Source organism: Cricetulus griseus (assembly GCF_003668045.3).
Source record: "Cricetulus griseus strain 17A/GY chromosome 1 unlocalized genomic scaffold, alternate assembly CriGri-PICRH-1.0 chr1_1, whole genome shotgun sequence".
Lineage (NCBI taxonomy): Eukaryota > Metazoa > Chordata > Mammalia > Rodentia > Cricetidae > Cricetulus > Cricetulus griseus.
The window spans coordinates 158,339,703-158,362,713 of NW_023276807.1; the positions used below are offsets into that span (position 1 = coordinate 158,339,703).

General features: G+C 41.3%; 1 protein-coding gene and 1 long non-coding RNA gene across 7 annotated transcripts in view; one reads left to right on the forward strand and one right to left on the reverse strand.

Moving 5' to 3' along the window:
- LOC103162502 overlaps window positions 1-23,011 on the reverse strand; it is a 105,569-nt gene that overhangs the window by 51,569 nt on the left and 30,989 nt on the right. For all 6 annotated transcript variants that reach the window (XR_004772498.1, XR_004772494.1, XR_004772495.1 and 3 more), the window contains exon 2: window positions 2,343-2,475. This is a non-coding gene — a long non-coding RNA (uncharacterized LOC103162502). The remainder of the gene's footprint in view (window positions 1-2,342; window positions 2,476-23,011) is intronic.
- Window positions 465-5,880, forward strand: Cxcl13 (C-X-C motif chemokine ligand 13). The gene is made up of 4 exons (XM_027387681.2): window positions 465-613; window positions 2,345-2,477; window positions 4,804-4,884; window positions 5,140-5,880. Exons 1-4 carry the CDS (start codon window positions 553-555, stop codon window positions 5,198-5,200), a joined length of 336 nt encoding a protein of 111 aa, XP_027243482.1. The 5' UTR covers window positions 465-552; the 3' UTR covers window positions 5,201-5,880.

The window sequence follows — 23,011 nt, forward strand, 5'->3', positions numbered from 1 at the left end:
ACGGAGGTCCTAGTGTCACAGAGCTTCTATTTGAATGTATGGAGAAACTTGATAGACCCTCCACTGTGGGAAGCAATCAAAGCCACAATCACCAGTCTCACTCCTAGAGTGTACCTTATGGCCTGGGCAGGGGTTCTGTCATAGACTGTTCATCTAGCCTCTTCTAGACCATGGGTTTGATCTCTAGCACTAAAAAAAGAGAGTACTTGGTGGAGGGGTTGGGATGGGGGTCTCCAAACTAACACCATTCTCCTGTGTTTTCCACCCTCAAATTTCCACAGCATCTCTGACATTTTAAATCTGCATTTTCAAGAAATAATTTGCTATACTAACAGTGCTCTATGGCAAAGTCATAAATTTTGCAAGATGAATTTCTTTTTCTGTAAAGGCAAACTCAGCAATCTTCGGGGAATTTGAAAACTGACAGTGCAGCTGACCTACTGGAGAGAGAGGCAGTGGGAGGGCCCTCCTGGTATAAATAAATAAGAGTCTGGAGCTGGGAACCCACGGCTTGGACTCAGAGTTGAAGGTTGAACTCCACCTCCAGGCAGAATGAGGCTCAGCATAGCAGCCCTGCTTCTCCTGCTTGCCAGCTGCCTCTCTCCAGGCTACGGTGAGAACTTTCACTTATGATTTCACTAGCCTTTGAACAGAAATGGTCCTTACCATTTCTTCTTCAATTAAAACTGGGAAGGAAGTCTTAGAAAAGCGGGGGAAATGCTCGGCTGCTACTAGATTTTGAAGTGTGAGATGTTCAGGGATTTAACTCCTTAAAAATGGAAGTTTCCAAAGTGTTAATATTATTTATAGAAAAGGAGGTACTGGACGGTGAGTGTTCATAGGACTTATGTTTAGTGCGTGCATTGCTAGGCTGTTAGCTCATCCCCCTACAGGAAAACTTTTTTGCATGGCTCTTGTCTGCTCTGCCTCTTAATGCCTCTTGTTGTCAAACTTTGGTCTCTCAGTCCAACATTCCCAGTACAGTTGCACGTGCTAAGGCCTGACACTCTAAATAAAGCAGAGGCAAGAAGCTGGCTTCAGCCTGAATGGGGCAGCTGCCTGTGTGAATGGATCAATTCTTCACGGAAGTGGCAAGTTGTATATACAGCTGAAGGGTTGGATGCGTGGGCAGAAAGAAGCTCTCGTGTTTACAGGACAGATAATTACTCTTAAGATGTGGAAGTCCTCACACCCCCATTTTTACTCTTCACATACTGTTTTCACTCTTCAAAACTCATTTCTCTCCTCTCTCAGGAAGCTTTCTTGCTGCTGGTTAGCCTCTTGGAAATGCTCTGTCCTAAGCATACAGTTTGTGTGTAATGCTACCTCAGTGGCTGTCTAATTATTGTTCCCTTGTTCAGCCCACAAAACTGTAAACACCTTGGGAACTTGACACTTTTACTTATACAAAGGATTTGCTAAATATGTTTTGTTTGTTCTGTTTTGTTTTGGGAGACAAGGTCTCAGTAAGCAGCTTTGAACTTATAAATATCATCCTTTGTCAGTCTCTCAAATGCTTGGATTGCATTAAAAAAGCTTAGACTTCATGAAAATGCATGAGATGAATTACCAATAAAATGTTTATAAATAGTAAGTATTGTGGTTGAATACAGCCTCGATTTTTTAAAAAAGATTTATTTATTATGTATACAGTGTTCTGCCTGCACATCAGAAGAGGGCACCAGATCTCATTATAGATGGTTGAAAGCCACCATGTGGTTGCTGGGAATTGAACTCAGGATCTCTGGAAGAACAGCCAGTGCTCTTAACCTCTGAGCAATCTCTCTAGCCCCAGTCTCAAATTTTTATTATTCGTTTTTGATTGGTAATAATTTATGTCTAAGATCGAGAACCAAGATATTGAACATAAATGAAGAAGCATCCTCCATGTGCTGAGGTAGAGAGGCAGGGAGGGTGGAGGGGTATGCTAAGAGAAAGGACTCTGAGAGATGTTTAAAGTATCCACCAATCTTCAGCAGGACAATGAACTCTGCTTTTGGGTTGGGAGTGGATTCAGTTGATTTCACATCACATTAGTTGTAACATAGTTGTATGTCCCTGAAGCATTAGTTGTCAAATCACCTGAGTGCCAACATAATAGGACAGTCAATGAATGTTACGATTTTGAAAAGCTAAGTTCACTTCAATTAAGGTTTTGGTGGAAAGCATTTATAAACATGCAAGGCAAAACAAACAGAAATATACAAACTAAAAGTATATGCAGCTGGAAGTGTTGGCTTGAAATGTTTGCCTCTTCAAATTCATGATATTAAAGATTTATCATTCAGTTCTGCTTCTAAGTTATAGGCCCAATGGGTTGAAGTGACTGATTCTGCACTTACAGGTATCCTGGAGGCCAATTACACAAACTTAAAGTGTAGATGTGCCGGAATAGTCTCAGGCGTTATCCATCCAAGCTTCATAGAACGGATTCAAATCAGACCTCGTGGGAATGGCTGCCCAAAGGATGAAGTCCTGTAAGTTTCAAGAAAAAAAGTATTATGTATCTCTTTTGCTGAGTGAAAAGCAGATGAAATATATCTGTAATTACCAATAGTATGGTACCAAGGTCTCAGAGACCAGTTTGATGTTGCTAAGTATCTGAGGTTAATAAATGAAAATTTGTAATATTTAAGGACTTGTTTTCAGCCATCCAAAACTGTAACCATTGCTCACTCATTTTATTTCTCAAGCTGTTCCACCGAGGTCTGTCTGTTGTGGTTACAGAGGCTGGAAGTGGGGGTTAAGGTTAACTCACTGAGGCATCAGTAGGCTAACCTGCCTACAGCATCCCTAGACAGGGATGGAGTCAGGAGTCCCTATTCTACATAACCCTGAAGGATGCTTACACAGAGCCTCCTCGTTCTCCATGTTGGAACCTCACTTTTATTGGCCGCTCTTCCCACAGTTGCCCTTTGCCTCCTTCAGCTTGCTTCTTTTCCTCCCCTTCATTCATCTCTGTGGACAGTGCTATGGAGGAGACACAGGACCTCATAGACCTCAGAGCACATTTCTGCATTTAAGCTACACTCCCCGCCCTCAAGAACTTCCTCCAGCTTTGGAAAGTTTGTTTGTTCCACTTTGAAACAAATGCTTTGTAGCTGGAATCAGATGTGTTTGACTTGCAAAGTAGAAATACAGGTTTTCAAAAATGTGTGAAATGTTTTCACTATGATGGCATGATACTTTTACCAATGTCTCTACCAATGAGAGTTCTAAATAAGCCACAGTTACTTCCTTCGATCTCCACAGTAGTCTAGTCATGGGGCCTAATGGAGGGACTGAGCAGGAGAACTCTTAACTTTCAGCAGCATTCTCCCTTGAGTCAATGCTCTCACCTCTCGATCAATGGAAGTAACACACCCTAGTTGTCTCTGCTTACCTAACACCAATTGTTTGGAAACAATGAAAGTTTTGGTGTATGTCTTCTTGCAAAATTCAGCATTTTTTGAGCATTAAACAGATACAGGAATAAAAGCTGCAAGTTATTGTGAGAAATCCACTAGTCAGCAATGAAAATACCAGTTGGCATAAATATGTTTTGCCATTATGATTCTAAAATCAACCTGGCAGATGCTGTCTTGAGGACCCACTTCTCACTTCTCTGAGATTCACCTAAAGAGGTAGAAATTCAAACTTAGAGAGGATGGCTCCTTGTTCTTTGTTGGATTATACATCTGATACATCAAGAAAATGTATTTTGTTTAAGGTCACACAAATTAGTGTTTACAGTCTCCTGTTTTTCTATTGCTTGGGAGATCTTTCTTTTCTGTTGTGGGGAGAAACCTTAATGCCATGTCTGGAACTTGATAACTATTCAGATCATAACTCCTGGAGAGTGGTTGCTAAAAGTGTGGGTTCTGGAGTCAGACAACCTTTACAGTAGCTCAAGTAATCCTGCTGTATGTACATTTGCAGTACAATCTTGGACTTGTTTAAAGTCTCTGAGCATCAAGTACATCAGATGGAGAGAAAGTCTAGTTCTTCTAGAACTGGGCTTGTGTGGGATGAATTGAGGGAACCACGTGACTTGTTGAGCTTCATGTATGGCGCACAGTGAGGACATTTGACAAACATTGCCCATTAGTTATGAGAGATGACTTTGTTGTTGATTAATTTCTTAGATCAGGAAAAGCCTTGACAATGTGGCTTGGAGAAGAATCACTGAGACCAACCTGCTTTGAAACTTCTTCCATGTTTAAATATATTCAAGTTTTTCAGATAAAACATTTTCAAGATAATATTTTCTAGTCCATTATTTTTTCTTCTGAGCTCAATGGCCAAAGCATTTGAATGATACTGGGGTATAAGTTTAGAAGTGACCCGACTTTGGAGTCTGCTATTTGGCCCTTCTCAAACTCATACAAAGATTATCAACAAGACAGTCTTTTAGCCCGGCGTTTGTGGTGCATGCCTTTAATCCCAGCACTCGGGAGGCAGAGACAGGTGGATCTCTGTGAGTTCGAGGCCAGCCTGGTCTCCAGAGCGAGTGCCAGGATAGACTCCAAAGCTGCACAGAGAAACCCTGTCTCAAAAAACAAAAACAAAAAAAAAAAACAAAAACAAAAGGACCGTCTCTTATGACATATGAGCTTCTGTTAACTTTGGGTTCCACAAGCCCTCTTGTTCCTCAGGCCTCACACCACAAATCACTTATTCCAGATTCAAATTTTCTTGCTCAAATTTCACTCTTCTAGGAATAATTATTTTCATAATCAACTCTCTTCATTATAAAAAAAAATACAGGATGGAACAAAATGTACCACTGATTCATTTTTCTTTTTTTTTTTTATTTCTCTCCAGGATCTGGACTAAGTCTAAGACAATCGTATGTGTGAATCCTCAAGCCAAATGGCTCCAAATAGTGTTGAAACTTATACGGAGGTGAGTGAACATACCAAGAGCTTTTCTAGCCAGCCGAGTTGGGGAATACTTTATTTACTAACAGGAGGAGCTTGTAGGACAATTGTCTGTTTTGCTGTTACCATGTATTGGCTAGAACAGGGCTGACTCATTCCAGCAATTCAGAAAGCTGTCCCCAGTGTGCACAATAGCATTTCTTCCATGTCGTCAAGGGAAAATTCTGGTTTCTTGTGTACATTCTTCTAAGTGTGACTTATTTTTGTTTTTAATTCACAGCAAATCTATGGCTTCAAAGGCCCCAGTTCCAGTGACTCAGAAAAAGCCTGTCTTTGCCTAAAGGCCCTATCCTCCAAAGGACACCTGCAGCCTCCTTTATTCCCTGCTCTGAATTCTAGCTGTGCTCTTAGTTGAAGAATTTCCAAGAAAATAACTTCCTTTTACAAACAAACATGACTGTCTGTAACAAAAGCCCTGAAGGAGCTGAAAGGGTTAACCCGAGATCCTTTGCATACTGAACCTCCATTCTTGTTGTCTGGGGATGGGAGTTTAGTTATAATCCACTTGGCCTGTGTTTGATAATGGACCTGATGTTTAATGTTAAACCGTCCTAGAGGAATGGAAACTCACCTATAAAACATGAACCTGTAGCTTGTATTAACAAGAAATGAATGGGTGTATGTCCATTGTTTTACATGCTTAGGAAAAGCAGGTTTCCAGAAGTTTCCTGGGCAGCCCATGCAGTTTCAACCTAACACGATGCATAGTGAAAAGCCTCGTGAAGAAAATAGAGTACTTCTACTTTTAAAGGTTTCTTGTATACAATTTATTGTCTTAGATTAAAACCAGTAACATTGAAAGACCCTAGGCTTAACCAGGCTCTCCAGCAGTATACAAATGCATTCCTTTGCACCGTGGTGGCCCTGATGATTTTTTTTTATAATCACATCTTTCACACAGACAAACATAACAGTCTTTTGTATCAAATTCTTTAATGTTTCCTATTCATCTAATGTCATTCAATAAACTTAATGAATACTTTGCTTATGACCAGTTCATTTTTAACAGACAAATTTCTCACAGTGAGATGCTCTTCAGCTGTCCCTAAGGAGACGTACGGTTTCAATCATGTTCATTTTTTCTGCATATCAGAGCCCTTTACAGATGACCTCAAATTATGTCAGCCACGAGAGCAGTTATGGCTCTTTCCCCAGGCATGCTAAATGTGATTTCCTCCAGACTTCAAACTCTTGCTGAAATCCGTTCTCACTGCCTGTTTACAAGGGTTCCCTGAGTCTCCGATGTTTTGTTTGACAAAGTGTTGCACTGAGTTGACAGGCAGAGGACTTAAACACCATTCTTTCCCACCGCTGCTCTGAGGTCATAGCCTGACTCTGCCTCTTGACCTTCCTTAGCTGCTTTGAGGTTTGTTCCCATCACATCTGGTTCACTCTTTCAGGCTCACTCTTTCATTTATATTCATTCATTCATTCATTCATTCATTCGTTTATTTTTGTCAGGGTGGTGGTAGTATTTAGTTTTGTATGGGTTTGTGCATGTGCTCATGTGTGTGGGGAGAGAGAGAGAGTGAGAGAGAGAAGGAAGAGTTCAAACCCCAATATCATTCTTCAGGAGTCAGCATCCATCTTATTTTATAGAAAGGGTCTCTCACTGACAAGGAACTAGCTCATAAGTAGGCTAGGCCAGCTGTCTACATTTGCCCCAGGGGAGGGATTATGGGGCTCTGAGGATCTAAACTCAGGTCCCCAGGCTTGTTCAGCAAGGACTTTACTCATTGAGCCAAGTCCTTCCCCACCTCTTTTTATTTTAGGCTTGCTTTCTTTCATTTGTTCTTTCTTTCGTTCATTTGCTCATTCTTTCATTTGTTCTTTCTTTCTCCCTATTTTTTCTTTTTTTCAAATTTTTTAATTTGAATTAGAAACAAGATTGATTTACATGACAATCCCAGTTCCCTTCTCCCTCCTGTCCTCCCCTACCAACCCCCCCAACTAAAACCCTACCTATCACATACCCTTTCTTCTATTCTTCACCTGACTCAACCTTTCTGCTCCCTCATGACCTCTGCATCCTTCCTCTTCTTTCCTTCTCATTCTCATAGCTCCCTTCCACCTCTTCCCAAGCTCTCAATTTGTTCAGGAGATCTTGACCCTTTCTCCAAGGGACCATGTATGTCTCTCTTAGGGTCCTCCTTGTTTACTAGTTTCTCTGGCAGTGTGGATTGTAGGCTGGTAATCCTTTATTCTATGTCTAAAATCCACATATGAGTGAGTACACATCATGTTTGTCTTTTTGTGATTGGGTTACCTCACTCAGAATGGTTTCTTCTAGTTCCATCCATTTTCCTGCATGTTTCAAGATTCCATTGTGTTTTTCCGCTGAGTAGTACTCCATTGTGTAAATGTACCACATTTTCTCTATCCATTCTTCGGTAGAGGGGCATCTAGGCTGCTTCCAGTTTCTGGCTATTACAAATAGTGCTGCTATGAACATCGTTGAACAGATGTCCTTGTTGTATGAATGTGATTCTTTGGGGTATATGCCTAAGAGTGGAATTGCTGGATCTTGTGGTAGACTGATTCCCATTTTCTTGAGGAGTCACCATACTGACCAAAGTGGCTGTACAAGTTGGTACTCCCACCAGCAGTGGAGAAGTGTTCCCCTTTCTCCACATCCTCTCCAGCATAAACTGTCATTGGTGCTTTTGATTTTGGCCATTCTGACAGGAGTAAGATGGTATCTCAGAGTGGTTTTGATTTGCATTTCCCTGATGGCTAATGGTGTTGAACACTTTCTTATGTGTCTTTCAGCCATTTTAGATTCCTCTACTGAGAATCGTCTATTTAGTTTTGTACCTACTTTTTAACTGGATTGTTTTGTGTTTTGGAGACTAGCTTTTTGAGTTCTTTGTATATTTTGGAGATCAGCCCTCTGTCAGATGTGGGGTTGGTGAATATCTTTTCCCAGTCTGTGGGCTGCTGTTTTGTCTTGCTGACTATGTCCTTTGCCTTACAGAAGCTTCTCAGTTTCAGGAGGTCCCATTTATCAATTGTTGGTCTCAGTGTCTGTGCTACTGGTGTAATGTTCAGGAAGCAGTCTCCTGTACCAATTAATTCAAGGGTATTTCCCACTTTGTCTTCTAATAGGGTTAGTGTGGCTGGGTTTATGTTGATGTCTTTGATCCATTTTGACTTAAGTTTTGTGCAGGGTGAAAGGCTTGGATCTATCTTCAGTCTTCTACATGTCCTCATCCAGTTATGCCAGCACCATTTGTTGAAGATGTTCTCTTTGTTTCAGCATATAAATTTGGATTGTTTGTCAAAAATCAGGTGTTCATAGGTGTGTTGGTTAATATCAGGGTTTTCAACTCTATTCCATTGGTCTACCTGTCTATTTTTGTGCCAATAGCAAGCTGTATTCAGGACTATAGCTCTGTAATAGAGCTTGAATTCAGGGAGGGTGATGCCTCCAGAAGTTTCTTTATTGTACAGGGTTGTTTTGGCTACCTGGATCTTTTGTTTCTCCATATAAAGTTGAGAATTGTTCTTTCAAGGTCTGTGAAGATTCGTGTTGGGATTTTGATGGGGATTGCATTGAATCTGTAGATTGCTTTTGGCAAGATTGCCATTTTTACTATGTTGACCCTACCTATCCAAGAGCATGGGAGATCGTTCCATTTTCCTGTATCTTCTTTAATTTCTTTCTTTAAAGACTCAAAATTCTTATGGTATAGGTCTTTCACTTTTTTGATTAGTGTTACCCCAAGGTATTTTATGTTGTTTGTGGCAATTGTAAAGGGTGATGTTTCTCTAATTTCTTTCTCCACCAATGTGTCATCCATATATAGTAGGGCTACAGATTTTTTTTGAATTAATCTTGTATCCTGCCACTTTGATGAGGGTGTTTATCAGCTGTAGGAGTTCCCTGGTATAGTTTTTTGGGTCACTTATGTAGACTATCATATCATCTGCAAATAGTGAGAGTTTGACTTCTTCCTTTCCGATTTGTATTCCCTTCATCTCCCTTTGTTGTCTTATTGCTCTAGCTAGAACTTCAAGGACAATATTGAAGAGGTATGGAGAAAGTGGACAGCCTTGTCTTGTCCCTGATTTTAGAGGAATTGCATTGAGTTTCTCTCCATTTAATTTGATGTTGGCTGTCAGCTTGCTGTATATTGCTTTTATTATGTTGAGGTATGTTCCTGTTATCCCTGATTTCTCCAAGACCTTTATCATGAAAGGGGTATTGGATTTTGTCAAAGGTTTTTTCAGCATCTAGTGAGATGATCATGTGGTTTTATTTCCTCAGTCTGTTTATATGTTGGATTACATTGATGGATTTTCGTATGTTGAACCATCCTTGCATCCCTGTGATGAAGCCTACTTGATCATGGTGGATGATTTCTCTGATGTGTTCTTGGATTCTATTTGACAGTATTTTATTGAGAATTTTTGCATCAATGTTCATGAGGGATATTGGTCTATAGTTCTCTTTCTTAGTTGTGTCTTTGTGTGGCTTGGGTATCAAGGTTATTGAAGCTTCATAAAAAGGGTTTGGCAATGACCCTTCTGCTTCTATTGTGTGGAATACTTTGAGGAGAATTGGTATTAGCTGTATCTTGAATTTCTGGTAGAATTCTGCACTGAAGCCATCTGGCCCTGGGCTTTTTTGGTTAGGAGACTTCTGATAACTGCTTCAATTTCATTAGGGCTTATAGGTCTATTTAAGTTGCTTATCTGTTCTTGATCTAATTTTGGTAAGTGGAGTCTGTACAGAAAATTGTCCATTTCCTTTAGATTTTCGAATTTCGAGGAATATAGGTTTTCAAAGTATGACCTGATGATTCTCTGGATTTCCTCTGTGTCTGTTGTTATGTCCCCCTTTTCATTCCTGATTTTATTAATTTGCATGATCACTCTCTGCTGTTTGGTACGTTTGGATAAAGGTTTGTCTATCTTGTTGATTTTCTCAAAGAACCAACTCTTCATTATATTGATTCTTTGTATTGTTCTCCTAGTTTCCATTTTATGGATTTCAGCCCTCAATTTGATTATTTCCTGGTGTCTGCTCCTCCGGGGTGTATTGTCTTCTTTGTGTTCTAAAGCTTTCAGTTGTGCTGTTAATTCTCTAGTGTGATTATTCTCCTGTTTCTTCATGTGGGCACCTAGCGCTATGAACTTTCCTCTTAGCACTGCTTTTAAAGTGTCCCATAGATTTGGATATGTTGTGTCTGCATTCTCATTGAATTATAGGAAATCTTTAATTTCTTTTTTTATTTCTTCCTGGACCCAAGAATTGTGCAATTGGGTGTTACTTAATTTCCATGAGTTTGTAGGTTTTCTGCAATTTGTGTTGTTGTTGAACTCTAACTTTAAAGCATGGTGGTCTGATAAGACACAGGGGGCTATTTCAATTTTTTTGTACCTATTGAGGTTTGCTATGTTGCCAAGTATGTGGTCGATTTTAGAGAAGGTTCCATGTGGCACTGAGAAGAAGGTAAATTGTTTTGTATTTGGATGGAATATTCTATAGATATCTGTTAAGTCCAATTGGGCCATAACTTCTATTAGTTTCTTTGTTAAGTTTCTGTCTGGTGTTCCTGTACAGTGGTGAGAGTGGGGTGTTGAAGTCTCCCACTATAAGTATGTGCAGTTTTATGTGTGATTTGAGTTTTAGTAATGTTTCTTTTACAAACATGGATGCTTTTGTATTTGGGGCATAAATGTTCAGAATTGAGACTTCGTTCTGATGGATTTCTCCTGTGATGAGTAGGAAGTGACCTCCTTCATCTCTTTTGATTGATTTTAGTTTAAAGTCCAATTTGTTGGATATTAGGATTGTTACCCCTGCTTGTTTCTTAGGTCCATTTGATTGGAAGCTATTTCCCCAACCTTTAATTCTTAGGTACCGTCTGTCTTTGAAGTTGAGGTGAGTTTCTTGTATGCAGCAGAAGGATGGATTCTGTCTTCTTATCCATTCTGCTAATCTGTGTCTTTTTATAGGGGAGTTAAGACCATTAATGTTGATGGATATTAATGACCATTGATTGTTCATTCTTGTTTGTTTTTGATTTGGTGATGGTGGCAAGATTATGTGTGGGATTCTATCTCTTTTTCCTTTTGGCTGTTGGTAAAGTGGGATTATCTATTGCCTATATTTTTCTGGTTGTAGTTAACTTCCTTGGGTTGCAGATTTCCTTCCAGAACTTTCTGTAGGGCTGGATTGGTGGATATGTATTGTTTGAATCTGGTTTTGTCATGGAATATCATTTTCTCCATCTATATGGATTGAAAGCTTTGCTGGGTATAGTAGTCTGGGCTGGCATTCATAGTCTCTTAGTGTAGGTAGAATATCTATCCAGGACCTTCTGGCTTTCAGAGTTTCCATAGAAAAGTCAGGTGTAATTCTGATAGGTTTGCCTTTATAAGTTACTTGACCTTTTTCCTTTGATGCTCTTAATATTTTCTATTTGTTCTGTATGTTTGGTGTTTTGATTATTATGTGGCTAGGAGACCTTTTTTTGGTTCAGTCTATTTGGTGTTATGTAGGCTTCTTGTATTTTCATTGGCATGTCTTTCTTTAGGTTGGGAAAGCTTTCTTCTATGATTTTGTTGAATATGTTTTCTGTGCCTTTGAGTTGGATTTCTTCACCGTCTTCTATACCTATTATTCTTAGGTTTGGTATTTTCACGGTATCCCATATTTCCTGAATATTTTTTTTGTTTTAGGGATTTGTTGGACTTAAGATTTTCTTTGGTTGATGATTCTATTTCCACTAGTGTATCTTCAACTCCTGAGATTCTCTCTTCCATCTCTTGTATTCTGTTGGTTACGCTTATGTCTGTAGTTCCTAATCATTTACCCAGCTTTTCTATTTCCAGCATTCCCTCAGATTGTGCTTTCTTTATTGTCTGTATTTCAGTTTTTAAGTCTTGAACTGTTTCCTTGAGAGATTTGTTGATATCTTGTATTTTTTGGTTTGTTTTTTCTCCCATTTCTTTAAGGGGTTTTCTCATGTCCTCTTTGAGGTCCTCTATCATTTTCATGAAGATGTTTTTAAGGTCATTCTCTTCTGCTTCATCTGCATTGTGATGTTCAGGTCTTGCTGGTGTATGGTTCCTAGTGTCTGTTGGTGTCATGTTGGGTTTTCTGATGTTGAATGTGCTTTTACATTGACCTCTTCTCATCCTTTCTTCTGATGGGTGTAGCAGGAGTCTATTCCTCTCCTGGTGGGTATGGATCCCTTCTGGTAGATGCAAACAGTTCCAATACTCTGATGTCTGTCCTCTTGTCATGGATGGAGGTGGAACTGCCACCGTGGCCTCGGCAGTGTCCTGGTGTGTTGGGTCCCGCTGATGATCTCAGATCCGGGGAGCAAACCCTGGCGACAGATGCCTCTGAGCAGGGTCGCTCTATTTTTTTCTTTTTTGAGACAGGATCTCAGTCTGTAGCTTGTGCTAGCCTGAAACCCACTATGTCTGCCAGGCTGTCCTTGAATTGCTGCAGTCTTCCTGCCTCAGTCACCCAGAGAACACAAGTGTGAACCCCAATGCCTGGCTTTCTCCTTTTCTTATTTTTTAATAAGTATTTTCAGAAGGAATAAAAGCTAATTACAAATATTATATTCTCTGTCATCTATAATTTAGCATTTTTATTACAGATATGTGAAGGAAATATACACTGTCTTCAAATTACTACAGCCAAGTGCTTTTTTTACTTCAGCGGTTAGAGATTGGGAACTGGGCTTCAGTTTTATTATGGCATATAGTTCAAGAAATATTCAGGATCCTCAAAACAATCAATGCTGCCATTTGTCATGAGGCAGCTACTATTAACCATTCTGCTATGGCTGGCAGAAATATGGTACAGTAAGTGGGCACCAGAAACCATCCCTGTAGCACTACTATCTATGGGAGGTAATATCATCAGTAGACATAGAAACAAATCGACATTCGTTGACTTCATCCATATAACTAGTCAAAGACAAACCAGAATTTGAACCCAGGGTTCCCAGACTCCTAAGTGGATGCCCCTCATCATCACAGTAGACTCAGAATACATTCAGATTTTTTTTCTGGCTTCAGCCCCCTTGCTTGCCCTCCTCCTCAGAGCCTATCAAAGCCAGAGGACTTTGCGTGGTAGGAAGTACTTAAGGGATAATGGGAAGGGGAAAGAGTCCCTGCCCCTCACCTGCCTAGACTCAGTTTACGACTCTTGCTGACTCAGCCACGAGTTTTGGCATCTTTGACTAGAGGTCGTCGTACACAGAAACTTCATGTAGAAATTATGCTTCCTAAAAACCCTACAAGGTTATTAATTTGACAAATTAACCATGTTCTGGATAAAAATGCATGCTTTAGCCTCTTTGCATGAACTATACAAAGCAAAACCACGTGTATGTGTTATTTTCATGAATGTTTTGTCTCATTCGAATTTATTCCTCACATGTAAGCCTTCCCTATACATTCATAAGTCACCTTTAATTTCATTTTTTAAAAAAAAACAACAAAAATACATTTTTCAATAAAGGCAGAAGTAGACTGGCATCTTTTTCTTCTTCCTCAGCTTCAGTTATAGATAATCTTCTTCAAACAATGTAACTCCAACGTCCCCAAATCACCAACATAGCCACTATTGAAACACTTAGGTAGTTCCTGTCTCACACTCAACCTGACTGTCCTTTCTCCTAAACAGTAAACTTGCTGATGTTGCTTTGCTCTAACTCATGAAGAAATTCTTTGCAGTGGCAAGTCATGAATCCCAGCTGTACTCTAGTGGAAGTGTCTGAGGCTTTGAAGGATACCTCAGACAGCATAGATAGGGTGTCTGAAGCTCTGAGGGAATTCAGACTGCATAGACAGGGCATCTGAAATTCTGAGGGAATTCTCAGACTGTACAGCCACAATGCTGGAGTCTAGAAGGCCTGTGAAGCTGAGAGGGCCTCAGGCTGCACAGTCAGCAACACTGAGCCATGCTCCCTGCCACTGGTGACGTGACTGTAGATCACAGTAATATACTGTATATTGTTTTACAGCTAAAAGCATTTTGACTTTTTTCACAAGGAAATGATAAATGCTTCAGGCAAAAGATGAACTTCTCTCCTGATTTGAGCCTCACACAGTGTATACATGATCAAAACATAACATGTGGTTCCTTCAAAATATGTATGGTTTTTAAGCATCAATTTAAAAGGCTAAAAAAAAAGCTGCAGATTAGGGAAGGGTGGGGGCACCCTCTCTGTGTTGAAGACTGATGGGTGGTGGTGACACATCCGTTGCTCATACTTCAGTCCCGTGGGGACGTCTGGGCTGCTGCTGAGCAGTGAGGCCTGAAGGCTGTGGGTAAATGTGGAAAAGGGAGAAAATGAGACACACGTGAGGCCTGAACTGGTTTTCTAGAATGCCAGCACCCATTCCTCAGGAGTCACCGTAACGTTATGAGCACTCAGCTGATTTAGAAGCAGGCTTAAGTCATAAGCAGCTGTAAGAGAACTTGTTGTTGAACCAATCAGTAGAGGGTCTGAAGGAAACTTTGGAAGGGAGCAACTGTAGATTGTTAAAACAGGATTTAGCCAGGCGTTGGTGGTGCACGCCTTTAGTCCCAGCACTCCAGAGGCAGAGGCAGGCGGATCTCTGTGAGTTCGGGGCCAGCCTGGTCTCCAGAAAGAGTGCCAGGATAGGCTCCAAAGCTACACAGAGAAACCCTGTCTGGAAAAACCAAAAATAAATAAATAAATAAATAAATAAATATAAATACAGGATTTAGGCATTCATGACTACATGCACACATCTACACACCTATATGCCAGTTCATCAAAAGTCAAAGTAAATAGAGCTGAAGGGAAAGTACAAAGAGATGCTCACTGAAGCAAAGTGATTGCTCTGGGAGACTAAGCAAAGGAGCCACAGACCTAGAGGTACAACCATGTCCTAGCAGCAGAACACAAGAGCCCTGAAACAGACTGAGCGATGCACCGACCCGCCTACCTCCAGAGTCCCAGGAGGAGAACATTCTCCTACTCTGCCTGAAGGGCACAACTGGCCTCCCCTTGAAACCACTGTGCGGATTTGCTTCTCTTATCTTCCATATTCCCACAGCTTCTTTCAGCACAGAAAGGTCCATTGTAGTGCTCCCATATAGTGCTCCCAACTCTATGGAATGTCTCAGGCATATTCCAGAATTCTCTCTCTCTGGGGCAGAGGAGCTTTAATTTAAGAACTACTGATACGAGTAACACTCAAGAAAGCAGTCTTCCCTTCTAGGCAATTATGATGCTGGTAACGCTTGGAAGACATTGTTCATCCATACTAACACAATGAGAACGATCTAGGGGGCTGTTTCCCCCTTGCCAGGCTAATCAAATCATAGTTTAGATACACTGAAACTTAGTCATTAAGGGTTCAGTCCAGTGAATTGTATGGAACAACCCAATCCCTTCCCTGTCCCTACAGTTTGGCTTTTCCGGGACGTCACATAAACAGAAGCATACTATCTATCTGCAGTCTTTTGCCTGACTTACTTTTCCTTTGCACACGGGTTTGGAGATACATCATGTTGTTGAATGTATTCCCAGTTTCTTTGTCGTTGTTAATACTATTCTATCGAGTGGATGTACCACAAATGGCTTATTGGTTCACCAGTTGATAGATACTTGAATTGTTTTCAGTTTGGGCTCTGATGAATTTAACTGCTGACTATATATATGCACAAGTCTTTGCACAAACACATTCTTGTTTCTGTCTGGTAAAAGAGAAATTTGCTCCCCGTTAAGTACTTAGAAGTGGAATCTCTGCATCGTGTGGGGTATGTATGTTTAACTTTATACAAATACTATTCTCCATGAGCAGCACAGCAGCTTGCGGCAGTGTTCCAGTGGCTTCATCACTTTGCCAACACCAGGTTGGACAGCTTGTTAGGATGAGTCACAAAAGTCAGGAAAGGGCTTTGCTTGTCACATTAATCACTTCTGTGCATCTGTGTCAGAGTACCAGAGAGAACAACATGATAGGAAAGAATTATTTTGACTCATGGCTTCAGGGGATTCTGCCCGTGGTTGTTCAGCTCCAGGAGCTTGGGTAAAACATCTTGGCAATGGGAGACTTTAAACTTCATGCATTTAAATGACTTTCGTAGTCTCAATTTATATTTCCCTAGTGGCCACAGTTGTTGAGTAGGCTTTTACCTGTGTGTCTTTGAGATTTACCTACTTACAGAAGAAATAAGCCTTAAATCATTTTTCATTGCGTTAAGCTGTCAAAGGGAAAATGACTGTGTGCATGAGTCTATTTGCAACTGTCTCATATTTCAGACATCTATGTGTTTTTCCTCTTCCTGGTGCTACAATGGCCTTGATTGGAGCAACTTAATGTAAGTCTCAAAACTCTATATTAGGAACCCTTAAGCTTTGTACTTCTGAAAAAAAAATATGTTTTGGCTTACTCAAGCCCTAATTGCAAGCTCTCCCATAGAAAGCTTAGAGTTGTCAGGTTCTGCCCCCAAAGAGGATTTTGATTAGTATTGCATCAAATTTGTGGGTCAGTGTGGGGAGAATTGACATCTGACTATTGAGTCTTCCAGTTTACGAACATGGTATTTCTCTCTACATGACTTTTCTCTAGTTTCTCTCAGCAATATTTTATAGGTGTTCACATTTGCATCTTGCAGTGCTCCCAAAGCCAAACTATGAGCTGAAGCATTTGAGAGATATCCCTCTGTCGAAGCCAGTATTTACCATCCACATCATCTGAACGACAGACAGTCTGATGTGGTTTCTGTCTTAGCTTTTATTGGCAATTGCTGAGTATTACGTGATGCATGCACTCAAAGATGATCCGTATAGTCCGTAAGGCTAAGATTTCTTTATTCAGATAAACACCAGCCCAAATGCAAGCCAGAGCGTGTGCCCAGAGGTTGCAAGCTATCGTGGCTAGAGAGAAGGGGCATCCACATGTGCGCAGTCCCTTAAGAATTGTCCCCTTGTCATCTTTGACCTCCCCTAACCACGCCCCCATGGGCGTGGCCAGGCACACCTATAGGGGCTACTAGGAGGCGGGGCTACAGTGTCTCCCTACAGGCAATAGTTCCCCATTTCCCTCTTCATTTCAGAAAAAGGGCGACCAGATCCCTACATCTACTCTGAACCTCTCCCACCCTTGCCAGCTCCTTTTGCTGCGTTGCCACAGACACATGTCCCTTCCTCCCACCAAGGCCAACCTCTCCACCTGTGTTCTAAATCACCCTGGCTCCCATCTGAGACACCACATGATGTGAACTATCCTTTCCAAATAGGTTAGTTCTTTTTTTATTTATTTTTTATTTTTTTTGGTTTTTCAATACAGGGTTTCTCTGTGGCTTTGGAGGCTGTCCTAGAACTAGCTCTTTGTAGACCAGGCTGGTCTCGAACTCACAGAGATCCACCTGCCTCTGCCTCCCGAGTGCTGGGATTAAAGGTGTGTGCCACCACCACCCGGCAGTCAATTAGTTCTATCTCAAAAAAGCAAGACTTTTAAAAACAGTCTACCTGGCTGCTTTCTGGCTACCTTTCCCAGTGCCTTCCTTACTCTGAAGCCCTCTCCAATCCAGCTTCTGCCACACCACTTCCTCATCATTGGCTGCCAGAAGGTCACCAATGACCATTTGTAAAGCAGGCTAAGCTGCTGCTGTTTCTATGACAATGCTGGTTGAGTTTAATGGTTTGCAACAAAACATTTATCTCTTGCCCGCTTGTCTTCAGGTCAACTATGGTTCAGCTGACTCGGCTGAATTTGGCTTCGAGCTAGGCCTCTTGTTTAGAGGAAATCAAATGGTATTCAGCATGTATTCTTGTCACAGTTACTGCAGATACCCAGACGAAGAAACATGCTGTGCCTCTTGTGGTCTAACTTGCCACTTTCACTCACTTTTGTTTTTTACAGTGACAAAAAAAATACAAAATATCTATACAAAATACAAAATACTTATCTTGTACATAGATATAAGTTATAATTGTGATTGTATGATACATGTATACATCATGGGTTGATTAAATTAAGCTGATTAAAGCATCCACCACCTATTGTGTTCATTCTCTTCAGTGAGAACCTTTAAAGTCGACACTTTTAACAATTCTGGTATACACAATATGTTATTGCCTATGGTCACCATCCTTAGCTAGTCGTGTTGGATCTCTAACACAACTGCCAGGCCACATGGAAGGGGGTATGGGTGCTGAGAAGGGTAGAGAACTGGGACTGATAATAAATCTGCTACAGTTACCAAGTAGAGTCAGCATTTTGTGCTTCTCTTAGGGAACCCAACAGTTTCTGGGAAACAACCAGTCCACACCTAAAACCTCTCCCTTGGCACTCAGAACACCACACTTCCAGGTTCCTTCTTCCTCTCTGCCTTCTCAGACTCACTTTCCTGTTCACCCTTCTCTCTCCAGCCTCTCAGTATCTAACTTTTCTTCACCCTCGTTTTAACGCTATAGACTTTCTTCCCAAGAAACAACTAAGACTACAGACTTCATTAGCGTGTAAGCATTTAGTTCCATTCCATCTTCCATCCCACGTTCACTGAGTCCCACTACATTGAGTGTTTTATCTCTGCTCTGGATTTTATTGAAGCTACCCAAAACTCAGTGTCAAGAACCAAATCAATGGCTGAATTCCAGTCAGGCCCAGCTCTAGCACGTCCCACATCAATGATGCCCACAACTTGTCTAATTGTGCAAAGTGGAAAACGGGGTCATTTCAAGACTTCTCTCACCACTAGATCTACCTCTAGTCACAAAAATCTGAGGATCACTATCCATTCTGCTTTCCAGCCATACTCTTCGTTCAGCTTTACCATACCCCAGTCCAAGATCCAGGTCCACCTAGACTAGATAGCTTAAAAGCTGCCTTCCTCTGCCCTCTGGTAACCTTCTTTAATGTACCCTAGTATCCCTCCAAGCTGGGGTTTTCATTCTGCTGTTCCTGCTTCATTTCTAAGCTCACGATTGCTTCCTCAGGAAGGCCTTCCGTACCCTGGATCAGCTGATGAGCTGGTCAGCCTGGATCAGCTGATCAGCTGGTCAGCCTGGATCAGCTTCCTTAGGATGTGCTGTTGCACAACCTTATCCATGACCTCAATCAGCATCACTAGTCTGACCATCTAACTACCATCTGTATCCTCATTAGGTTACTCTGTAAAGGCAAAAAAAAAAATAAAAAGGAAAGAAAGAAAGATAGATAGATAGAAAGAGAAAAAGCCATCTAGCTTTGCTCATTCCCTGAATCTTAGCCTCAATTAGAGTCTGCCACTTATAGATGTTCAACAAATATATATTGAACAAATATGTGAATGATTGATGTCTCAACAATCTCACTCATCATTACATTTTCTTACTTTGTCTTGTTTTTCTAACTGGATCGCAAACCTATTGGAGACAGCAAGACAAACTTATTTGTCTCCTGTAGGCAGAGACCAAGGTCAGTAAGCGATGCTTGTACAGAATTAAAACATCTTGTATAATGTGCTTGTTTAAAATATTTAGGACACACTTTGTTCTATATTACTTGGGACATGTGAACAGGAAACAGTACAACCTAACCACATGTTTCTAACGACCATTGTGCATGTGAGCGTCTGGCAGATAATTGTCATTGAAATTTAATGTAATGATACAATGCTGAGACCTCCCAGTTGAATTCCAATAAAATTATGTCATGGGGTTAAGGCACTATGATATATTACAGGAAAATGAAAAATCAGTGTAAATGCATTTATCATAAAGCTAAGATGACTAACATTTATTAAACTCTGGAATGATATCATTTCAGTGTACAAACAAGAAACAAGAGTCCCTTGAAGGGAATGAGTCTTTGAAGGAACCAGCAGACGCATGAGTAAGTTCATGGAGCAGGCAAGGAACTTGGGAATATCTAGTCAGGTCTAAAGGAGACAGAGGGATAGGGTGTTTTAAAGTCTCAGCTGAGATTCTCTTGTTTCTTATTGGCACCCTAAATGAACAACCCTGCTTCCCTCAACCCAGATGTCAACTCCTTCCCACCTGTAGAGAGATTTGAGGTAAACTTCACAAACTACAAAGAAGTTCTTTACTGCCCTCTGGTGGCCTATGGAGGAAATATGTTCAAATTGAAGAAGGAGGTCCTTGGAGGGGGTAACATTCTCCCACTTGTCCTCTTATTTAGTCAAATCCCTAGGTCTGGGGACAAGTAAATCCTGTGAATCCTTTCAGTGAACAGACAAATTCAGAAGTCCAGGATCTCACCTCCCAAACTGGAATTCTTACTAAGTAGTGTTTGAGTTTGATAGCTAATCCTGAGGCTAAAACCCGGATGGTCTTTATGCATGAATGCTGAGAAGCTTTTGCCCCTGTGTTTTCCCTTTTTCATGTCTTCCATACTCCTCACTACAAAGCACCACATGCATTCCTCCAGCGAGGCTTGTAGCCAGATGAAGAGAGGATGGGTGGGAGAAGAGGAATCAAGATTTGACCATGTGGGCAAGAGAGATGGCTCAGTATGTAAAGCCAAGTAGTGACCAAGCCTGACAACCTGAGTTCAATCGCTGATGCACATGGTAGAAGGAGACAACCAATTCCTCCACCCTCCATATTACACACCATGACACAGGTATATATACATACATGCACAAAATAAATACATGTAAATTTTTTTAAAAGATTCGGTCCTGCTATCTCTATGACTAACTCCAATATAATTAAATCATATTGTTATCAGACCTAGGGGTTATAATCTGTGCCCCAAGTCAGGTCCAATCACTTGTTCTCAAGAAGCTAATTAAAGGAGCCAAATTTATAGTGCAGACCAGAAAGGAGAGATTTACTCCATGTGGTCTCATAGAACAAATAGATCCAAGGAACCTCTCAAGTCCACCTTCAGGGTTCTGAAGCGAGACCAAAATTTAAATAGAGAGCCAAGGACATGCAGATCCAAGCAATCCATGTCAAGGAATGATCCTGACGACCTTTGACCCAACTTTATCTGGGTATGCTTCCATCTGGTCCTGTGAGGTGCTCTGAGGAGTTGCTAGAACCACTTAAAGTCTCTTTGGGGGAGACAAGAACCCCTCTCTGGCTGGTGCTCTTCACTTCTCCCTGCATGAAATTGCTGGGGAAATTACCATTTCTTTGGGGAACCATTGTTTCAACAGTTTGATGGTTAAATTGGGGGACACAAGTGTCTCTTTAGAAAGTCTTCATTTCTGCCAGGCTGGCTACAGTCTGAGTCTCAGAATCATTACACTTACAGATGAAAAGAACATTAACCTCAGAGGGAATTAAGACTAAAGCCATCTTTAGATCAGGTCTTGTAATATGATGTAGGTGCTGGGACATAGACATTCTAAAGAGTTGGGATTACTCCAGCTCCTCATGTTGTTCAATGGTCTTCTAGAAGTGCCACAGGCAACCCCAAGTTCAGTCTACAGTCCTCTACTGGCATCCAGTGGTAAGTGGCGCAATTGTTAAAACATCCGGCTCATTGGCCCTCATAATAATGACCAGGGAGATTGGAGCCCAAAACCAGGGCTCCCAGAAGGGACAAGAGGAATGTAAGAAATGTGTCCACCGGCCACCATCAACTGAAACCTAATTCTTCCCTTTAAGGAGATGAATACCAGTTCATTGTCCACGGCCAAGTGCCAAGCTAAAAGATTTTCTTTTGTGCTTCCTCTAAAATTGGGTGGGGAGTAATTGCCAACAGTTTAAGTAAACAGAGATCTGTTATTCAATAGTAAATTAGTATTTCTAAATTAGCAAATGGCTGGTGCAATTCCTGGCTTCTAGTCTGAATCATCACAACACACACGCACACACACACACACGCACACGCACACACACACGCACGCACGAACACGCACACAAATCCACGCACACGCTCACACACCTTTTTGCCATTTGCTTCACTTGCATGTCCTGTGCTTTATGCCTCCGCCTCATAAGAAATAAGAATGACAGTAAGCAAAGAGCCGCGCACTGATTTCAATAGCATCTCTTCCAGGGAGCGAGTGTTGTTAGGAAAACAAACGAAGAGAATGCAGTCCCACGCGGCGGGTGGGACAGTGGATGGGAAACAAACCTGCAGACGTGGCTCATATGGAAAGTTTTATTAGAAAGGGGAAGTAAGGGAAGGAAAGGAAAAAAAAAGAGGTAAATAGGCACAGAGACAGAGAGAAAGGGGGACTGAGAGAGTTGCCTCCTCAGAGAGAGAGGACCTAACAGAGGGGGGAAGAGTGGGTGGAGTTTTTCTTTTAAAGGGTCCTTTGCACCTGCATGCTGACCACATGGTGAAGTAGCAGTCATAGAACCCCGGGCTGACCAGGGTACTGCATGAGTGCATTCTGCCACAGGGACAGGCCAGCATAATGCCTGAATCCTTACAGGTGTTCCCTGTCAGTCAAGAACAACGGACATCACTGGTAAGCAACCACATGTCAGAATAACATCTTTTATTCTTGCTTAACATTTGTATTCTTCATAGAGTCCCTCAGCTGGATTCAACTCCACACTTCCATTTACAAACTACAGCCCACCCTCTCCGTTCTTGTTGTTTAACTGAAGCGCGTTCTCCACATTTTCTCACCGTGATAACCTTATATACAGACACACACTTCGTGGAAGGTCATGCAACTGAAAGTGTCAATTGCGGGAAGAGGTGGGAGTGTAAACCAGGGTGAACAGGATTAACTTTGCCGTGATTAATACAACCTGGATTCAAGCTCCTGGATTTTTGTTTGCTTATTTGTTGTTTTGGGGTTTGAGTTTTGTTTTGTTTTTCCTCCCTGTTAAAAGCCAAGCAACCCTCCTAATTTTATATGTTCCCTGTTACCTTCCATCTATTGCTGTAGGATTAATGAAAAGGATGGTCCCCGCCCCCTCTAATTACTTCTTAGACAGACTGAAGAGGGAATGACCTGATAATCGAGTGGGCTGACGGTCCCCTGTCAGTTCACTGAAGCTGGCTTGTCCATCTCCAGTTGCAATGGGGCCATCTGACAGTCAGGGCAAGGGTTCAACTTTCTATGTAGACCTGTGACTTCTGGAAACTCTGGCCAGTTCCAAAGCCTACTGACTGACAGGGACCTTGAATGTCCCTCTGAGGCCTAAGGAAAGCTAAAATTCCAAGGA